This window comes from Phyllobates terribilis, unplaced genomic scaffold (assembly GCF_046119375.1).
Source record: "Phyllobates terribilis strain yellow unplaced genomic scaffold, ASM4611937v1 Scaffold_4__5_contigs__length_816908805, whole genome shotgun sequence".
Taxonomy (NCBI): domain Eukaryota; kingdom Metazoa; phylum Chordata; class Amphibia; order Anura; family Dendrobatidae; genus Phyllobates; species Phyllobates terribilis.
Window position 1 is genome coordinate 783,452,844 of NW_027362764.1, and position 22,761 is coordinate 783,475,604.

The 22,761-nt window shown below is 42.8% G+C and overlaps 1 protein-coding gene across 1 annotated transcript in view; it reads left to right on the plus strand.

Moving 5' to 3' along the window:
• Positions 1-375: 375 nt before the first annotated feature.
• The window catches only part of DENND3 (DENN domain containing 3), a 41,895-nt gene continuing 19,509 nt past the window's right edge, over positions 376-22,761 (plus strand). Inside the window, exons 1-9 of the mRNA XM_073679935.1 lie at positions 376-480; positions 942-1,063; positions 18,008-18,287; positions 18,367-18,482; positions 18,649-18,788; positions 19,703-19,814; positions 20,096-20,215; positions 20,885-21,103; positions 22,596-22,717. Coding sequence (XP_073536036.1) covers positions 977-1,063; positions 18,008-18,287; positions 18,367-18,482; positions 18,649-18,788; positions 19,703-19,814; positions 20,096-20,215; positions 20,885-21,103; positions 22,596-22,717 — 1,196 coding nt within the window. The 5' untranslated portion in view covers positions 376-480; positions 942-976. The remainder of the gene's footprint in view (positions 481-941; positions 1,064-18,007; positions 18,288-18,366; positions 18,483-18,648; positions 18,789-19,702; positions 19,815-20,095; positions 20,216-20,884; positions 21,104-22,595; positions 22,718-22,761) is intronic.

Here is a 22,761-nt window from a genome sequence, read left to right on the forward strand (position 1 = left end):
GACAGGCGACATTCGCCTCATGAGGTAAGCCTGTCATTATGTCACTGAGGTGAGGTGACTAACACTTCCCGCCCTTTTCCTCAGTCTGAGGGGGAGGAACACCGTCTCATTTACATACGCAGAATGCGCAACATCTGATTGGCAGCTTATAAGAAAGCCACGCCCATGTAGAGACCTGTAAGCGCCAGCACCACGCGTCAGGTAGAGGCCACGCCCTCTTTTAGAATAAAGTGTTTTTATAGGCGCGCAAGCGCCATGTTGTAGGCGTGGTTAAGGCGTAGTTGGCATCGTTACTGTAAACAATGATTCTCGCTGTGGGCGTGGTTATGAGTGGAGTAGGCGGAGCTGAGTGTACAGGTCGGAAACGCCCTGGTTATGTTATCAGTTGAGGAGAGCGGCGGCGGAGGCGGCACAGGTCTGCAGATGCAGACGGCTCGGCAGCCAGAGACCGGAACCTGAGGCCTGCACTGTTCTGCTCAGGTATCACACGTTACAGCCACAGACTCTGCAGTACCTGAAACCCGACCCCTGGACACCCGGCTTCCTCCTGCCTTTGGACTCTGAGCATCACTCTTGGTGCCCCCCATATGGTTCTCATATAGACCCCTTTGTTCCTAGGTAGTCTCTTGGCTTCTTGCCCGTTATCCGGCTCTGGAGTGCGGATTCATTACAGGAGTATACAGTAGTGTGTACGGAGGACGCGTCTCCCCCAGAATCCTATGTAACCTTTTCCAGAAGGATTTGGTCATTATTTCACTACTTTGTGTCCGGTTCCTTGGTGCCCACCTGCATGGCTGGTGACGGGCAGGTGTAACCCAGGGGCTGCCCATTCTCAGCCGGTGGCATGACATATTGTGGACTTGCCCGATTTGTACCAGCCTGTCCTTAATGATGCATCGGACGTCCGCCTTGCCATAAGTTGCCCTTCTCTGCTCCTCCAGTTTTGTAGCTGCTCTCATCTGTTTCGTCTGCGGACATGGAGGATGCACAGCTTCCCTCTGGATTGCTGGAGATCTGTGTCCTCGTAGGACCCCCCATCGATGACATCAGAGACATAGACAAGGTAGGTTGAGTGGCATCCGCCCCTGCACTTCGATGACATCAGAGCGACGCAACAATGTGATGTCATGATGAGCGACTTATTTTCTGCATTTCATATAGAGTCGACCATCAGATGTATATGGGGGGGCCCCCCTGACTCTCCTCCCCGACGGATGAGGATGGGGGCAACTTCTCCAGATGGATAAACTGCCTCCAAACTTACTCCACTGTCCCCATAGAGACCAATGATGTTTAACCACATAAATGCTGCTGGATATTTCTAACAACGCCATTTAAGTGGGATCTCAATACAGGTGCTCATTGCCCCCCACACGATGAACCCCTACTCTGCCATTTTTGTACTCCTGTGAAGCCCAATCTGTTCCTGGGAGTAATTTCACTATATAATTCTATACTAAAGCATTGTAATATGTAGTGTAAGGCCACAGCCCCATTGTCAGTATTTGGTCAGTATTTTTTCTCAGGAGTGGGAGACAAAACCAGGAGTGGGTGATAAATGCAGAATTGGTGACTTGTTTCTATAAGGCTATGTGCCCACGATGCAGAAATGCTCTGGATATTTCCCTGAGCGTTTCTGCATCTCCCTGGCAGAAAAAAGCACATGCGGATTGTACATGCGTTTTCCTGCCAGGGACATGCGGAAATGAAGTGTTCTTCACATGCATTTCCCCATGCGGGTTGTCAAGCGCTTTCCAAGAGATTTTAGCATCACTTGGAAAGTGCTTGACAACTTGGTCACACTATATAAATCCATGCAACCGGCAAGGATTTATAGTGTGACCGAAAGAATGGTAAAAAATAAATATACAGTACAGGCCAAAAGTTTGGACACACCTTCTCATTTAAAGATTTTTCTGTATTTTCATGACTATGAAAATTGTACATTCACACTGAAGGCATCAAAACTATGAATTAACACATGTGGAATTATATACTTAACAAAAAAGTGTGAAACAACTGAAAAGATGTCTTATATTCTAGGTTCTTCAAAGTAGCCACCTTTTGCTTTGATGACTGCTTTGCACACTCTTGGCATTCTCTTGATGGGCTTCAAGAGGTAGTCACTGGAAATGGCTTTCACTTCACAGGTGTGCCCTGTCAGGTTTAATAAGTGGGATTTCTTGCCTTATAAATGGGGTTGGGACCATCAGTTGTGTTGTGAAGAAGTCTGGTGGATACACAGCTGATAGTCCTACTGAATAGACTGTTAGCTGCTTTTTTCTTGCCATAATGCAAATTCTAAGTAAAGAAAAACGAGTGGCCATCATTACTTTAAGAAATGAAGGTCAGTCAGTGCGGAAAATTGGAAAAACTTTGAATGTGTCCCCAAGTGCAGTTGCAAAAACCATCAAGCGCTACAAAAACTGGCTCACATGAGGACCGCCCCAGGAAAGGAAGACCAAGAGTCACCTCTGCTTCTGAGGATAAGTTTATCCAAGTCACCAGCCTCAGAAATCGCAGGTTAACAGCAGCTCAGATTAGAGACCAGGTCAATGCCACACAGAGTTCTAGCAGCAGACACATCTCTACAACAACTGTTAAGAGGAGACTTTGTGCAGCAGGCCTTCATGGTAAAATAGCTGCTAGGAAACCACTGCCAAGGACAGGCAACAAGCAGAAGAGACTCGTTTGAGCTAAAGAACACAAGGAATGGACATTAGACCAGTGGAAATCTGTGCTTTGGTCTGATGAGTCCAAATTTGAGATCTTTGGTTCCAACCACCGTGTCTTTGTGCGACGCAGAAAAGGTGAACGGATGGACTCTACATGCCTGGTTCCCACCGTGAAGCATGGAGGAGGAGGTGTGATGGTGTGTGGGGGCTTTGCTGGTGACACTGTTGGGGATTTATTCAAAAAATTGAAGGCATACTGAACCAGCATGGCTACCACAGCATCTTGCAGCGGCATGCTATTCCATCCGGTTTGCGTTTAGTTGGACCATCATTTATTTTTCAACAGGACAATGACCACAAACACAACTCCCAGGCTGTGTAAGGGCTATTTGACCAAGAAGGAGAGTGATGGGGTGCTACGCCAGATGACCTGGCCTCCACAGTCACCAGACCCGAACCCAATCGAGATGGTTTGGGGTAAGCTGGACCGCAGAGTGAAGGTAAAAGGGCCAACAAGTGCTAAGCATCTCTGGGAACTCCTTCAAGATTGTTGGAAGACCATTTCCGGTGACTACCACTTGAAGCTCATCAAGAGAATGCCAAGAGTGTGCAAAGCAGTCATCAAAGCGAAAGGTGGCTACTTTGAAGAACCTAGAATATAAGACATATTTTCAGTTGTTTCACACTTTTTTGTTAAGTATATAATTCCACATGTGATAATTCATAGTTTTGATGCCTTCAGTGTGAATGTACAATTTTCATAGTCATGAAAATACAGAAAAATCTTTAAATGAGAAGGTGTGTCCAAACTTTTGGTCTGTGCTGTATACTTGGCTTGCCGGCAGCTCGCGTGACCCGTCACATGACTAAATGACGTCGGCGCAGGTCCTTCAGTCCACCGCGATCTGCCGGCAAGCGAAGACAAGCGGGCCATCAGAAGGTAAGTATAATATTTATTCTTTTTTTTACAGGTTCTATGGTACCTGGGTCCGGAGGAGAGTCTCTTGTCTTCCAGACCTGGGTACCATCCGCACATTGAAACGCATGAATTCTGCATGTACAGATGCAGTGATGCTTAATCCATGCGTTCCAATGCAAGTCAATGGCGGTGAAAACGCAGCGCTTCCGCAAAATAATTGGTAGTGCTGCGTATTTTTCCGCAATGATAATCCGCAGCGGAAATTTCCGCAGCATGTGCACAGCACATGCGGATTATCATTGGGAAACATGGCAGGCCTTCTACCAAGCGTTTTTTAAGCGTTTCTGCAGCAGAATTGCTGCTGCAAAAACGCTTAAACGCATCGTGGGCACACAGCCTTATACCTTTTTCTTTGATTGTTCCTCACCTGGTTTCGGCTCCCACTCCTGAGAAAAATTACTGACCAAACACTGATAGTGGGGCCGTGACCTCAGCGATGAATCAGTCAAGTCCCACGAGACAAAATATATTGCAAGAAGCAATAAATAAAAATGCGAAAACAAGATTGAATTATTCCTTTTTTTTTTTTTTTACAAAAAGTAAAGAAATACCGTAATTAAAAAATAAACATATTTGGTATCTCCGTGAACGATCTGTCAAAGTGTAAAATTACTTAACCTGAATGATAAACCCCGAATAAAGGGGGGGGGGGGGATGCTTTTTTTTTTCCAGTCTCTGCACTTCCTCCCATAAATGCAATAAAAAGCGATCAAAACGTCCTATTTACCCCAAAATGACACTAATAAAAACAGCAACCCTTTTGCCATGCAAAAAAAAAAGTCCTCATACAACTCAATTGACAAAAAAAAATGAAAAAAGTTATGGGCCTCAGAAAAATGATGACCCCAAATTATATATAATTCGCTTTTTTTTTTTTTAACTGCTAAAATATATTTAAAAGTTTCTAAGCGTGTTACTGATTAGAGGGGGAAAAACCAGGGATTTTCGAGTTTGGGTCGAAATGACATCACCAATAGTATAGGTGTTGATACCCTCACTCGGTCACGTTGGTGACATCTCTCGGTGTGCGATGTTTGGCCGATCAATCAATATACACACGTGGTCAAAATTGTTGGTGCCCCTCATTTAATGAAAGAAAAACCCACAATGATCACGGAAATAACTTGAATCTGACAAAAGTAATACATTAAAAATCTATGAAAATGAACAAATCAAAGTCAGACATTGCTTTTCTGCTTCCACAGAATAAAAAAAAAAAAAAAAAAAAATGAAACTCATGAAATAGGCCTGGACAGAAATGATGGTTCCCCTGAAAATAATGTGACAAAAAGGACATGTTAAATCAAGTTGTGTTCACTAATTATCATCACAGCTGTCTACAATCTTGTAATCAGTCAGTGAGCCTGTATATAGGGCTACAGATACTCACTGTGCTGTTTGGTGACATGGTGTGTACACACTCAACATGGACCAGAGGAAGCAAAGGAAAGAGTTATTTCAGGAGATTATAAAGAAAACTATAGACAAGCATGTTAAAGGTAACGGTTATAAGACCATCTCCAAGCAGCTTGATGTTCCTGTGACTGCAGTTGCACATATTATTCGGAAATTTAAGATCCATGGGACTGTAGCCAACCTCCCTGGACGTGGCCGCAGGAGCAAAATTGATGACAAATCAAAGAGACATAATATGAATGGTAACAAAAGAGCCCAGGATAACTTCTAAAGAGATTAAAGGTGAACTTCAAGCTCAAGGAACATCAGTGTCAGATCGCACCACCCGTCGTTGTTTGCTGCAAAGTGGACTTCATGGGAGACGACCAAGGAGAACACCATTGTTGAAAAAAATCATAAAAAAGCCAGACTGGAATTTGCCAAGCTACATGTTGACAAGCCACAAATCTTCTGGGACAATATCCTATGGACAGATGAGACAAAAATGGAAGTTTTTGGCAAGGCACAGCAGCTCTATGTTCACAGACGGAAAAATGAAGCATATCAAGAAAAGAACACTGTCCCTACTGTGAAACATGGTGGAGACTCTCTGTTCTGGGGCTGCTTTGCTATATCTGGCACAAGGTGTCTTGAATCTGTGCAGGGTACAATGAAATCTCAAGACTATCAAGGGATTCTAGAGAGAAATGTGCTGCCCAGTGTCAGAAAGCTTGGTCTCAGTCGCAGATCATGGGTCTTGCAACAGGATAATGACCCAAAACACACAGCTAAAAACACCCAAGAATGGCTAAGAGGAAAACATTGGACTATTCTGAAGTGGCTGCTATGAGCCCTGACCTAAATCCTATTGAGCATCTTTGGAAAGAGCTGAAACATGCCGTCTGGAAAAGGCAACCTTCAACCACGAGACACCTGGAGCAGTTTACTCATGAGGAGTGGGCCAAAATACCTGTCGAGAGGTGCACAAGTCTCATTGGCAGTTACAGGAATCGTCTGATTGCCTCAAAAGGTTGTTCAACAAAATATTAAGTTGAGAAAAACCATCATTTCTGTCCAGGTCTATTTCATGAGTTTATTTATTTTTTTTAATTCTGTAGAAGCAGAAAAAAAATGTCTGACTTTCATTTGTTCATTTTCATAGATTTTTAGTTTATTACTTTTGTCAGATTCAAGTTATTTCTGTGACTATTGCAGGTTTTTCTTTCATTAAACGAGGGGTACCAACAATTTTGACCACGTGTGTATGTCAGTGACTGGGTGGTCAGTATGAGCCATATCGGGTGTTTTGGAGCGGGCTCATGAGCTGAGGCTGCACCATGCCTCACACCTTCGTGAAGACACATGCACAGCTTACAGATCCATTCAGCTCTTCCTGGCCACAGCCTTTCTGCCGATGGAGAAGGAGGGACATGAGTGCCTAATTCTGGCCATTGTTGGGGTTATCACTTGTCTGCTTGCTTAGATCCGAGTACCCCCTTAAATGAACCGTGGTTATGGATGGTGTCGGAGCAATTCAGGTCGGGTGACCTGAAGTGTCTTGAGGATGTGGGTCACATGACCACAGGGAAGTTCCCGATGACTCTACGTGCACATGTCACACTGAATGTATGGAACTTATACATCAGGCTCCATCTTACACCGCCAAAAAATAAAGATTTGCCTAAGGCTCCATTATATGAACCTAAGTTGCTTCCTGATTATTGATGTAGCGCCAACAGATTCCACAGCGCTGTACAGAGATGTGTCCCCCATCACAGATCCCATATGAGCCAATGAGGACCACTTAGTATTTTGAGGCCGGGGGCCGTCATTGGGTAGTGAAATACTCTGCAAGAGATGAAGAAATCGCCGCAGCCTCTTCCTTCAGTTCCTTATTTATGTTTTTCCACCACAGACAGGAAAGCGGCGATCTGAGAACGTGAAACGCTGCAACCGTCCGCGCGGCTTCCTCTTCTGTTTGGAGCACTAGGGTGAGACCAGGAGATCACACCGAGATGAGCTGGGGAATGACTAGAAAATGTTCCTGAACAGTTGTGGGGCGATTCGCCTTGTCCTTATTGGCGTGATTTGCTCGCATGCACTCAGCCGCACCGTCTGGTCTCACCTTAATGTTCTGGTTGAGTAGAACAAATTCACTAGGTTCCCCTAGAACAGGGATGCCAGACTAAATCACACAGATGGCCAAAATGAAAAACTTGGACAAAGTCGCGGGCCAACCTTTACACAGACTAACGGGCCCCGCGTAGTCCACCGTGCGGGCTAACGGGCCCCGCGTAGTCCACCGTGCGGGCCAGATTTGGCAAATAGGCCAGTGTTTGACATCCCTGCCCTAGAAGGTCAAACGATGCATTGTTTGCAACTTCTTTTTTTTTTTTTTTTTTTCCAAAAAGGCCATAAAAATGACCATTTTGATGCTTATTAGGAAAATGGCAGCAAAAAATGCATCATACGAGCATGGGCCTAAGACACCTGTAGATAGTCAGCGGTTTGGTCAATTGTCAATCCATCGTCATCCTCTGTTCTGGCTCACTGAGCAAAACAACCAACAACCATCCCCATCACCCACCGCTCCATTGTCGGAAAAAGCAGGTTACAAGTCTGAGAAAATAGCGACACAAACCGGAGAGAGATTTTTTTGCAAAGTTCACTTAACCATCAAAATGTATATAACACACTGCGCAAGTTTAGCATTGCTGCACTTGAAGAATTAGGTTTACCTCATAATAATAACACCCCCCCCCCCCCCCTTAAAAATTCTGCCATTTTTTATTTTTTTATTTTTTTTGTTCACCATTTCACACTTTGGAATTTTTTCCCCCTACTTTTTAAGTATGGTGAAGTGAATGACGTCATTCAAAACTACAACTGATTCCTCATCCCGCAATAAAACAAGCCCTCGTACAGCGGGTATTGATGCCCAAAAAAATTATTGCTCTTAGAAGTAGCAAAAGAAACATCAAAAAGCAGAAAAATATGGCTGGGTTATGAAGGAGTTTATTCTCTGGAGTAATAGTCCATTTTTTCCTGACTCTCTGCAGAGGTGTTGGTTCCTGATTGTCCTTGTATTTTTCACCCCGTCCTTTTTGTCTGCTGCCCATCCTGACCACTACCAGACTACCATTTGACTCTACTCTGCCGGCGTCATCCTGTGTCTTGTCTGATGGCGTTTGTGTCTGTGGGGTGGTGGTCAGCTACTTTGAGGAAAACTGTACTTGTAAGACGTGGCATAGACGGAGGTAGTTTATTGAGCTCTTCAAGTTCATCTTAAAGGGATTGTTCCAGTATTTTGATATTGTGCTGGTTATCAGATCCCACCAGTCTGATGTAGATCGGCTTATCCTAAGGCTATGTCATCAATATCAAAGTAGTAAGACAACCCTTTTAAGCTGTGTAACTATCTTTCCACCTGGGGGGCACATGGGAGATCATGACGTTCAGGATGGGAATTGTTGCCTCATGGAGTAGTGAATGCATCAATACCCTTTATTTTAATGATTGAGGATAGTAAACTGTGTTTTAAAGGGGTTGTCCAAAACAATTGACACAATGCCAGAAATGCGTTAAATAACGATCACTCATCTGGTCATTCCCCTGTCGCTTTATAGCCGCTTTTATGGTGGCCCTGATCGTCTTTGTTTAACTTCCTTGGGAAGAAGATCTGCAAATCACGTGCATGTGACTGCTGCAGCCAATCACAGTCAGCAAGTCACTTCTCGGGCCTTCAGCTGCAGAGGTCATGTGCACATGATCAACACATCATCATCATTGCAGGGTAGTTAAAGGGGTTGTCCACCCCCGAGTGCATTTTTCAGCAAACAGTCCTACTTGTTGAATCCTAACGGTGTGATATGTGCCGGTTTGCCAATTTGTGAATTGTTAGGACTCTGCAAGGAGCCCTGCTTGCCAAAAATTTACTCAGGGAATAGACAACTTTTTTTTTTTTTTTTTAATGAAGGACAACATTACCACCAAAGCAGGGGCGCAGAGTCAGCCGGGGCGCAGAGTCAGCCGGGGCTTGTCCGGGTGAGTTTTATGCATTCCCTGCTTTGTGATGCTTCTTTAAAGAGATTGTTTAGGATATTTTTTATTGAAGTTGCTCATTGTATCGCCGGAAACTTTTGATTCATCACATCAGAAACATTTCCAAGTGATTAACACATTCATTCCTTTTTTCTCATAAGGAAAGAAGGGAGTCATTGAAAATAAACTCTAAGGGCGTCTACTGTGTCCGTGAGACAACTTACCATCTATGGTATGCCATGTTCACAGAAAAAGTGATGCCATGCTCCCGGGTGGTCTAGTGCAGTGACGCCATGCTCCCGGGTGGTCTAGAGGAGTTATCGCCTCTTAATACTGCGCTATTGCCTCTGTGACAGGTATCATAGCAATTGATCCAAGGAGGGGATTGATGTTCCTGTGGGATTTAGGGGTGCATAGTTGTCTGTATAGTCGGGCAGCCTACTTCCAGAATGTTTTTGCTCAATTGTTATAGCCAGGGAGCCTGCGGGCAGAGGTAAATCATCAATAAGAATCCATGTAGCACTTCCCTTGTTCTCTATTCAAAGAAAATATATAATCTTATAAACTAAGACGATATAACAAAGTCTTATTAATTCATCTCTGTATTGGTATTTTGTTGCCAGTAACAACAGTTACCACTAACCTCAAAACTGCGGAAACAAAGAGGAACATGATTAGGATTGTGAAATAGCGAAAATTTTTTGATTTTGGCAGCTGAAAATGAGAAGCTTGAGGTTAAGGGTGAATAGTGGACAATAGAGATGGCATCGGCTTCTTCAGCGCGGACAAGACAATGCTGAGATTTGTATGGATATCCCCTAGATTTTGTTTCAACAGGCAGATGATATTTATTTATTGTTCCTCTTCTTTTTTTTTTTTTTTTTTTTTAAGGGTCTACCTGAAATTCTAAAAACACTCTGCAATTTACACTACAGCAAGGTACAGGGAGAGGTTAATTTTCATGGTACCACAAGAACCATAAACTGCATCTTAAGATATTTAATGATATTAATTTTTATTAAATCCCCCATTTTTTTTTGTCTACACTTTTCCCATTATGCATCAGAGCAAATGTTATATTCTTGTACATAGGGAACCATATAATAACTACTATAATACTGCCCCTATGTACAAGAATATAACTACTATAATACTGCTCCTATGTACAAGAATAAAACTACTATAATACTGCCCCCTATGTACAAGAATATAACTACTATAACACTGCTCCTATGTACAAGAATATAACTACTATAACACTGCCCCTATGTACAAGAATATAACTACTATAATACTGCCCCCTATGTACAAGAATATAACTACTATACTGCTCCTATGTACAAGAATATAACTACTATAATACTGCTCCTATGTACAAGAATATAACTACTATAATACTGCCCCCTATGTACAAGAATATAACTACTATAATACTGCCCCCTATGTACAAGAATAAAACTACTATAATACTGCCCCCTATGTACAAGAATATAACTACTATAATACTGCCCCTATGTACAAGAATATAACTACTATAATACTGCTCCTATGTACAAGAATATAACTACTATAATACTGCCCCCTATGTACAAGAATATAACTACTATAACACTGCTCCTATGTACAAGAATATAACTACTATACTGCTCCTATGTACAAGAATATAACTACTATACTGCTCCTATGTACAAGAATATAACTACTATAATACTGCTCCTATGTACAAGAATATAACTACTATAATACTGCCCCTATGTACAAGAATATAACTACTATAATACTGCCCCCTATGTACAAGAATATAACTACTATAATACTGCCCCCTATGTACAAGAATATAACTACTATAATACTGCCCCCTATGTACAAGAATATAACTACTATACTGCTCCTATGTACAAGAATATAACTACTATAATACTGCTCCTATGTACAAGAATATAACTACTATAATACTGCCCCCTATGTACAAGAATATAACTACTATAATACTGCCCCCTATGTACAAGAATATAACTACTATAATACTGCCCCTATGTACAAGAATATAACTACTATAATACTGCTCCTATGTACAAGAATATAACTACTATAATACTGCCCCCTATGTACAAGAATATAACTACTATAACACTGCTCCTATGTACAAGAATATAACTACTATACTGCTCCTATGTACAAGAATATAACTACTATACTGCTCCTATGTACAAGAATATAACTACTATAATACTGCTCCTATGTACAAGAATATAACTACTATAATACTGCCCCTATGTACAAGAATATAACTACTATAATACTGCTCCTATGTACAAGAATATAACTACTATAATACTGCCCCCTATGTACAAGAATAAAACTACTATAATACTGCCCCCTATGTACAAGAATAAAACTACTATAATACTGCCCCCTATGTACAAGAATATAACTACTATAATACTGCCCCCTATGTACAAGAATATAACTACTATAATACTGTCCCCTATGTACAAAGATAAACCGTATTTTTCAGACTATAAGACGCAGCTAGGTTTTAGAGGAGGAAAATAGAAAAAAAAATGTGGTCATGATTAGTGTTGAGCGAATTTGTTTGGCATTTCAAATTTGGGTTCGTGTTCGGGGTTCCGGCTTGTTCGCGCAAAAAAAAAATCTGCTCCGCCCACGAACATCCCTGATTTGCCATTCTGTCATGCAGATAACATCTGCGTGACAGCGTGGCAAATCAGGGATGTTCGTGGGCGGAGCCGTTTTTTTTTTTTTTTTTTTTTTTTTTGGTTCGAGCAAGCCGGAACCCCGAACCTGAATTTGAAATGCCAAACAGATTCGCTCAACACTAGTCATGATGCCCTGTTAAGGGGAAGGGGGACTGCTGCTGACACTGTTATAGGGATAATGTCCCCCAATTCTGTTAAACACTCATACTCCCCTCCTCTCTCCTCCAGTTCAACGTCTCGCTCTGCTGCCGACAGGGATCTCACTGTGTGAGCCACGAATGGCGTAACTGCCATGTGCCCTCACACTGAGATTCTGTGCCGGAATAGTCACTGCTCCCTGCGGCGGGACTGTGTGCGTGGGGAGCAGTGACCATTCACTCTCCTTAATAGCGCGGCTCCTGCTGCCACTCGGCGGTCACGTGTGCCCGCTATTAAAGACCATGAATATTCACTATAACCCATGGGCGTGCGGAGCAGTGAATATTAATTTTCTTTAGTAGCGGGCACAGTGTAGGCTGCTGGCTCCTGTGCCCCGCTCCCCCCCAAACTCCCCACCACCCACAGTGTGTATATGTGTATGTGTGTGTCTATCTATCTAACTATCCATCTGACGCATCCCCCACTTTCCTCCAAAATTTTGGAGGAAAAAAGTGCGTCTTGTAGACCGAATAATACCTTAACTACTATAATACTGCCCTGTATGTACATGATTATGGCTGTATAACATGTTTTCGCTGTGTGTCTATCACTCACTTGTGCATTCAGCATCCATGTGTAAATTTAGCACTAGGACATGGCGAGAACCCGTCGGGCCACATTCCGGGCTCGGTGCTGGGGTGTTACATTTTTCTGTCTTTTCGGTAAACTTGTAGCTGAATTAGTGCAGTGTAATTTTGTTTTTTTTCTGGGTGAAACCTTGTCAGGGGTGAGGTGCTCATGTCTCAGATGAGTGAAAACAGTGGGTACCATGAATAGCATAAACTGACTGTGTCTCTGTGCTTTGTAGACCACCTGGCAGTGGAGCAGCCTTGGTCAGTCTCATCGGCACCACATCATAGTCCTGCTTTAGTCACTAGACTGAAACCTTCCCAAGATATTACACATTGCATTAGCTGACTACCATTGAGTCACAATGTCGCTGTGCACATTTAATATATTAGGACTGATCTATGTCTGCTGTCAATGAATTGAAAAAAAAAAAAAAATTATACAGAAACTAAAAACCAGCCTAAGGACTGATCCGCACTGCTGTATTATATGTGACATGACCCTTTTGTGGCATGCCGATGATGATCTGGAGCCATTCTTCCAAAGTAGCATTGCTTATATGGGAAATTGTGCTTCATTGAGGCACCTGATGGCTACCAATAGTCATATGGACTCTACATGACACTGTAGAGGGTCCATGCCTATTTCTTGAGGCCTGAAATGTTTTGCGTGCAAAGGTGGCAACACCTATCGGATAGAAGAAGGTTGATGGATGAACAGCCTAGTGATCGAACGATCGCCTGGTAATCGATCATTCCACTTATGTAGCTATACAGATCGTTGTGTAATGCCACTTGTATTCTTTGGAGGTTGATGATGGACTGGTCTGGAAACATGCCCATCTTCTTGACCGGAGCACCATGCTATTAGGTAGCATCACACATGCCCATTCAATAAGCTCCCATCTTCTTGACCGGAGCACCATGCTATTAGGTAGCATCACACATGCCCATTCAATAAGCGCCCATCTTCTTGACCGGAGCACCATGCTATTAGGTAGCATCACACATGCCCATTCATAAGCGCCTATCTTCTTGACCGGAGCACCATGCTATTAGGTAGCATCACACATGCCCATTCAATAAGCGCCCATCTTCTTGACCGGAGCACCATGCTATTAGGTAGCATCACACATGCCCATTCATAAGCGCCCATCTTCTTGTCCGGAGCACCATGTTATTGGGTAGCATCACTCATGCCCATTCAATAAGCGCCCATCTTCTTGTCCGGAGCACCATGCTATTAGGTAGCATCACACATGCCCATTCAATAAGCGCCCATCTTCTTGTCCGGAGCACCATGCTATTAGGTAGCATCACACATGCCCATTCATAAGCGCCCATCTTCTTGTCCGGAGCACCATGCCATTAGGTAGCATCACATATGCCCATTCAATAAGCGCCCATCTTATTGTCCGGAGCACCATGCTATTGGGTAGCATCACACATGCCCATTCATAAGCGCCCATCTTCTTGTCCGGAGCACCATGCTATTAGGTAGCATCACTTGGAGAATATGAGATTGGCCCTCAATGCACATTTTTAGAAAGTGGTCCACCCATCTAAACATTTGCTACAAATGTAACCACTTTAGAGAACAGATGCACAAATCTCCCCCCAGTTCTGATAGTTTGCTACAATGTATCACACGGAATCTAGTCGGTAGTGATTGTGATAAAAGACACACAGGGCAATAACTGCAAGTGTAAACAGTATTCCATAGACTCTTCTCCGGAGACACTCACACCCAGTGTGCTCCCAGTACCTTTAATAACTACCCATCATGCCCTCTCGCGCCCCCCCACCTGCCCGCTCTATAATTCTTAATTACCAGGCATGCCTACTAAACAAATAATCACTCAGTACATACACAGCTCCAATAAACTCTTCCGCACCTCGTGAGCGTCTCACGGTGACTGAACAGGATGTCACCCACGGAAGGACGAGTTCAGCTCTGCAGTGCGGCTTCTGACTCAGCCCCATAATAATCATTACCACTGAACACTTCTTTCTGCAGCTTCACCGACCGACCGATGAGGCATGTGGAAACTGTGGTCACCTTTACTTCATATTAGCGGCTCATGTGACTTGGAAAGGTATAACCGACGCGTTTTGTGTATCAGTTATATTATATCCCCTATAAGGACTTCTGGTAAAGTGCAGCTTTTATAGAAGGCATGGCCCCTTTAATTAACACTGAAGTTTCCTGAAAGTCGGTTTGAGAAATTAAGCATTAGACAACATTCTAACAAAAAAAACCTATATATCCTTTGTAGTCAATCTCCTGCTCCATGCTCACCTCGATTTGCCAGCATGAGATTATTGTTCTGCCAGAGTCATGTACTGGATTAGTGGCGGGGATGCCACTGCTGCCCCTCCTCTGCTGCCACCTAACCCGCTTTTTCATTCCACCATGAGTCCGACGCATTCTTCCCCCACCCAGCGTACAGAATTTGGGACATTGTAACAGACAGATATAGCAGTTTTTATAGGTGAACGCCCGGGAGGATGACAAGTCCGCTTCACCCCCACCAGGCCACAACTGGACTCAGGTGGCACGGGTGTCTTGAGCACTTTCCACGTAGAGGGGAAAATCGAGTCCATATATTAAAATCTGCAAATATCATCAATATTTATTTGCTACCAGTGAAATCTTCAGAAAAGCCGCAGCATCTCTACAACAAAATCTGTAACTTTTTTGATGCTGAGGATTTCGATGTGGATTTTACACAAAGAAAATTGTACATGGGAACGTTCACTTTTTTTTTTTAATTAAAGTTTTCTTCAGTCGGGGTCATCCCATGCCAGTCGCTTATAACTTGGGTCGATCCCTTCTGACAAATGGTCGACGTTTAAGGATTTTGTAGCATGTAGAAGTAGTGCTGTTGCTTCAAAAGCATCCAGCAACTCTTACAAATAACACAAGCACAGGAGACAGGAAGTGTTGTGCTTCAGAAGCATCCAGCAACTAGAGGGGAGTGTCTTTAGCAGAGCCCCAGGGGGATTGTGGGGAACTTGTTGTTGTAGTCTGGCTGAAGCCGAAGAGAAAGGTGGTGTGTGTGATCTGGATCGGACTGAAGACAATTGAACAGGATTTAGATCCGGAAAGAAACTAAATACAGGTCAGATAAACTCCCTGAACTAACAGTGCAGTGTATTATCGGGCAGAAAGATAAGGACTGGAAGGAATTTTGTCACAGGGATCATCTCCCTCATAAACACCCCCCCCCCCCCCTCCATGTCCATGCAGGATAAAGAATGCTGTGGATCTAATCTATGCTGAATTATGTTACTGAAAAGACAGTAATACTGTGCCTTGTGAAGAAACTACTGTATTGTTACTGGAGCCGGTTGCTCAAGAAACTCAGACTGTACTGTAATGAAGGTTGTTGCTGTAATATCCCTGAATTGCACTGTTGAAAAAGACTCTTGTCAGATGTATCTGATCAGCAACTGAATCTATCGTGTGCCTGAGAGAAGGTGCAGCCTATGGTCGCCCTGAGTAACGGTTCCCCCAGGATTCCAAAGAATTCATGAAACCAGTCTCTCCCTATCTGAACCTAGCGGCGTGCGTGTAACAATTTGCAGCTAATAACGTTGAACGTTGGAGCCGGATCTTCTAGTATCCATGTCCCTCTCCTCTGACCATATAAGGTTATGTGCGCACCATCAGGAATTGCTTGCAGAATTTTCTGCAGAGTTTCTGCTTCTCTTGGCAGCAAAAAAAAAACAAAAAAACACTGTGGAAAATCTTCAGCGTCTTTTGTGCATTTTTTTTCCAATGCATTGTATTGGAAAACCGCAGGCCAAAACGCACAAAGAATGGACATGCTGCTTCTTTTTCTGCACATGAAATTCAGTCAGGAAAAATCATATATTAATAATGAATGTGCTCATTCACTGACTGTCATCAGAGATCTTGCTGTGAAAAAATTGAAGATTATAGAAACTTAAAGGGGGTATTCTCATCTCAAAGATCCTATCCCCATATATAGTAGGTGTAATAATAAAATTAGCAATTACCTCCTATTAAAAATGTAGTATAGTTCTTCTGACTTTCTATGTCGCTGTGCTCAGCCCTGTCATTGAATGCGGATGGGGCCGACAAGCTGGATTTTCTCTGTAAAATAAACAGAGCTGCATGCTGGTTTACACAACCTGGCTGGTGTCCGTCTGCTGGAGGTAGGGGCTGCATCCCCCAGAACCCAAAATTTGACCTGTGTCTACTGAAAAACCTCTCCGTCTCACCTAATGCAGAGATGTGATTGCACCGAGTAGGCCGCTTCATTCATTCACACAGCGCTAGGTTCTATCTTGTATCAACCCTATAACATCTTCCTGACACCATTTTCGATTTCAAGTTTTCTTACCCTTCTTCCAAAAATAGTAATTTCTTTACTTTTTTTTTTAACGAGTGAAAAGGTGGGTGATTTCTCATTTTTCTCTTTTTTGCTTTTAATATTTTCATAAAAACTTTTCATTTTTTTTTTTTACTATAATTTTTTTTTTGAAAGCGCAAACCTAGACTAATAGGGGATCTGGAAAAGGGTCATTCTAATAGGACTAACCCTTCACGTAACACATTCAGCTCTGCTACATCTGCAGGGCCAGAGTTGGAAGACTTTCCTGTCTTGACCCGCAGCTGTTCTTCCTGCAGCTATTGCGGTCAGATCTGTAATGCAACATGTGAACCTGGTTTCGGCACGTTTTATAAGCTGTCCCCGGCCGTGTCACCATTTATTCCCCATTTTTTTTTTTTTTTTTTTTTTTTTTTGTACTTTATATGGTAACATGAATGGTGTTCTTCAAAAATTACAACTCATCCTGCAAAACAAACAGCCTCATACGGCGATGTCTGCGGGAATAATAAAACGTTTTGGCTCTTGGAACAATGGGAGGATACAACGAAAATCCACAGGGTCTTACTTATGCAGGGGATTTTCACTGAGGGAGGAGGGTGTTATTGGGTGCACAAAAAAACCTCTGCCTAATAAAGTGCCAGATTGAACTCTCTCTCATCCCCACCTCCCGGAAACTTTCCCCGTGTAAATTCACCTTCAGGATAGATTTTGAAATCTGCAGCATGTAAATTCTTTCTGTGAAACTTTTATTTTTTTGTTTCCTTTCTAAATGCACGGAGTGAAATGAATTAAGGCGCGTGTTTAAGCAGAGCTGAAGTGTAAAATACAAGGGAAGGACAAAACTAGGTCCTGTGGGTTTGTGACAGTAGAAAGTACAGAAAAGGGAAACCTGCCGCAGTCCACGGGAGAATTTTTAAGAGATTTATTGTCTAGCGAGACAGCAGAGTATTTTTCAGTTCTGGTTTGGGGGGGTGAATACTTTTTTTTTTTTTTTTTTTTTTTTTTTTTATATACATCTGATTGTGCACAGAAATATATATATATATATATATTTTCTTTTTAACCTCAGGTTGCCCAGAAAGGTATAAGAAGTCTTAAAGTTTTGGAACCGGAAATCACCTCTGTTTTCGTCCCTCCTTTTGTATTGAAAGAAGAAGCGCAGAGCTCGACCGCCGTTCAGAGCCCGTACCAAAGGGTGGCGAAAAGGAGATCGTTCCGGAAGAAAAAGGAGAGACCCAAGGTGGAATCTGGGACCGGTAATAACGCGGATTACAGAGAGACCACCACCGAGGAGATTAGTGTCCCCAAAGACATCGACCTGATTGGATTGCCTCAGCTTTGCTTTCCAGGTATACAATAATAAATTATTATTATTATTATTATTATTATTTTTATTATAATAATAATAATTTGTTTATTTTTTTGCAGGGGGGATGCAAGTGACCTTAGAGCCTAAAGAGGAGCGTTTTCATTCCCTTATATTTACAGACGTTCTGGGGAACAGGACATACGGCGTTGTTGCTCAGTTCTCCCGGGCTATTCAGGTATGACTAGTGTTGTATAGTCTGTAATTACCGGGCCTCGGATCCGTTCATTAGATCTGATAATTTACGTCTTCCAAGAACCAGGGCATCGTCCTTGTTTTGACTTGTATGAGAGATGTAGATGATGATTTTTATTTTTAATTTTTTTGCTTTCTTGTCCCTGTAGGATTCATTGGGAATGTCCAATGGGCAGGCGTACTGGGACTCCACAAGTAGCACCAAGACATATGAGGCTTATGTACCTTTTGCCATTTGCGTTATATCCAGATATCCTTACTATAACTCCCTAAAGGACTGTCTGTCATGGTAAGAAAGGGATACTTGTTTTACTTAATTGGGATGCGATACAACATCTTTATCTTCACTGATGTATAACAGAGGCCTAAAAATAAACATTGTTGGCAAAACAATGCCCCCGTGTAAACAAGGGACATTCTGCAAGGGATGATATGCAAATTCTATGGAGACAGGACAATTGCATTGACAAGTATTTGTTCCTCCATGAAGTTTGCATTGACCATTTTAAAAGGATCCTAAATCACCAATTGGCAAAATCTGCTTGTGTAAAACGAACTTAATGTATAATCATATCATACATCACGCCAGTGAGGAGTAGTATGCTGCTATAATATATCCCTTTCTGGCCCTTTTTTGTTGAGTTTATTATGATATGCAGTGAAAAGGGAACCGCCATGGGGTTCAGTACAAGGCCAATTTTATTACACATTCTCATTTGGAGGCTTGGCCACTTTTTAATGTTGGAAAATTAAAGCATAAGCCCACTGACTTCAATATGTTCATCTCCTGCGTCCAGACCTTCAGATGGCGGGATGGTTTTTTTTGTGGATTTGCTTTTCAAACAATGGTGCAGCTAAGTCTTTATTGAATGCTAGGATTTCTTCCATTTAAGGGGCTCATGTCCTAGTTGGGTATACAAAGTGGAGTCACCTCCTTAAGCCCCACAGTGGAAAGATATCCTCTTCCATACTGTAGGACTAATCCCAGCCAGATATCACAAAGCCTGCCACTTACCTCATGGGGTGTCATGCAATACTAAATCTCTCCTATAGTGGACACTGTAGGAGAAATGTGCAGTGTCGGCTACTAGACCTTCAGCGATCAGTTCAGCGATCTCTAGAAAAGGCATCATTCAGATCGAACAGACTTTCATTTTTTCATTCACTATTTTCTTTTTTTTACCCTTTTATCTTCATTCTCAGCCTCCTTTCACAATTGAAGTCCAGCAGGAATGTGAGTTTTGACGATCGTATTAAGGAGTTTGCTGCAAAGTTATCTCTGATTCCTTGTCCTCCGCCGGGACCCCTCCACCTGGTAATGACTACCTCTACTATAGTGTACAGAGTAGAGAAAAGGCTTAATCATATGTACATAGATACCCATGAGAATAGGGCATCAGTACAGGAAATACTGGGGTTATAGAGGAGTTCAATTGTGGGGGTGATCAATAAGTTTTAATTGTCCTGGAGAATATCTGCCATTGAAGCCCATCATAAATCTACATATGATATTGCGGAACCCTTTGATTGATGTTGTATCTTATGCTCTAGTCACATCCAGAGCTGTATTTTTTTTCTGTCTGTTTTTTCCTGTAGGTGTTCAGTATGAAACCTCTGCAGATTGTTTTCCCCTCAAGAGAAGATCTGGAAAGCCCAATAATAGATTTAGATCTTCACCTGCCATTTATCTGCTTCACCCCGAAACAGGTGTTACAGGTAACTCTTGCCAACGCATTGGGGAATTTTGGTAGCTGTGTGGCACTGTGCACCTATTATTGTCTGGATTGTATGCAGTTAATGGGGTATTCCAGTCCATAAAAATTATCACCTGTCTCCTGTTCTTCACTGTCCACAAGGGAAGCTGAGTGGAGTGGCCGGTCACACTGTGTTCTCATCATTGCCAGATACTCACAGCCATGGGACAGACGGGGAACACGAGTTGTAAGCTTTGGTGTTCAGTGGGGATCCCATTTAACATACATTTCCCATTCAGGCGATAGGGGGGGGGACCCACACCAATCAAACACGAGTCTGCTCTTTCCAATGATTATGCAGTCTGTGGAGCTGTACTCCAACTTTTGCACCCCCAACTTTTGCACTCCCACACTCCAAGGTCTGTGGGACTCGCATCAGTTTAACATAGGATCTCCATTCTGACTATCGGTGGGACCTACGCTGATCTAACATGGGTTCTAGCAATCAGTGGGGACCCTACACCGATGTAACAATCATCACCTATCCGGTCATACAGATGCCGGTGTCCATGAGTTTAGTATCTGTTTGTAATGTCCATTGGTTCAGTACATGACTCGGTCACTGGTCTCCAATGGTTTATTATGGAACGGGCTCATCGTTCTTCTAACATCATGTACGGTCTCTCCGTAGATCATGGCTTGTATCTTGACCGAGCAGAGAATTGTCTTTTTCTCATCGGATTTTGCCCTGTTAACCCTCATCGCTGAGTCTTTTATGGTCTATCTACACCCCATCAAATGGCAGCACACGTTTGTGCCCATACTCTCGCAGCATATGCTGGACTTCATCATGGCACCAACGTCTTTTCTCATGGGCTGCCACCTGGATCACTACAAGGAAGTTTGCAAGGTCGACCATTAATATACATATATATATTTTTTTTACTAGTTCATTTAATACTAATTGGTCTCACAGTAGTTACCTATATATCAATTATCTTAGTGTTTCTCCAGGGGTTACCCAGGTCCCATTTTAGTCTTTTAATCCCTTTTCCCTTTTAAATTAGATGGGGGATAACTTCCTGATTGCTGGGGGTGCGACTACTAGGTCACCCACTGATCTCAAGAGCTGTAACTCTGAAGTTCCACGTGTGAATGGAGCTGTGGTCGATCATGCGCACTGCCGCTCCATTCATTCTTAACGGAACCGCTGGAAATTGCTGACCTCGGCGCTCGGTTGGTCTTTGGCTCTCCCATAAGAATGAATGGTGCATGATCGACCACCTCTCCATTCACACAAGGCTTTTCAGATCTCTGGGTCTTTGGATCAGTCGGACCCACAGCGATCAGGAAGTTTATCTCCTTTCCAATAGATAGGAGATGATTTCTAAATTTGAGAATACCCATTTAAAGGGAATCTTTTAGCAGGTTTTTATTACCCTCATCTGAAAGCGGCAGAATATAGAGGCAGAGACCTTGATTCCAGTGATATATCACTTACTGGGCTGCTTGCTACAGTTTTGATAAATTCACCGGCAGTTCTCTGAATGCTGAGCCTTGTATAACCCCGCCCATATCACTGATAGGCAGATTTCTGTGCACACTGTCCAATCAGTGGTGGGGGCGTGTTTGGACTGCCTGCCTGCAGGTTTACTAATCTTCTTCTTCTAATCTCTTGCTGATAGAACTGTGTTTTTATCACAACTACAGCAAGCAGCCCTGTAAGTGACACATCGCTAGAATTGGGGTCTCCGTCTCTCCATTATGCTGTTCTCAGATTTGTTGACAGATTCCCTTTTAATTGTGTCCGCCTGCAGTCACCACTGGGGGACGCTCTGGATACTGACTATACATTGACATCAATAATACCATCGCATGCAGTAAGCTCCGGAGCGCCCCCTCTGACTTTGCAGGAGATTTCGATATTCAAAAAAAAAATAAAGCACCAATTCTTCTACAGATGCATTAATAATAATCTGGTGTTCTAGAGCGGACAGTTGCATATATCCAGATAGGGGAATGATGTTTATGTGCAGCCAGCTGTTTCCAGTGGTGACACAGCCTTCAGAGCTGCACTCCTAAGCTCCGGTGACTCACATTATTGGTATTATGATGTTTTAATGGTTTCTTGACCACAAACTGATTCACCCCCTCGCTCGCCCTGTTGTATACAGCGATACTGTGACTATACACAGAGAAATGCTCACAGTCATGTATATGAGCACCCGCCACGTCATAAATGTAAACTAAGGGGAATTGCAGTTAAATAGTAGTCACTGTGAGCGGTGAGTGCGGGGGTTAATGTACAGAAGGGATTTCTCCATAATTTATATGATCGGAAACTTTACATCAATGATGCGATGATGACAACAGATTTGATTTTCTGATATTCCTTTTTCAAGGAAGGAGAGGATTTGGTATTAATCGATATTGATAACGGCAACATTTCCTTCTCGGAGATGGACTCTGAGGACTGCGAGGTCCCGGACATGCCGGTAATGGCTGCAGAGAGCTTTATATGCAGGTACGTGATTCTCCTTATCCATCGACCCGTCTGTCGTCTTTCTT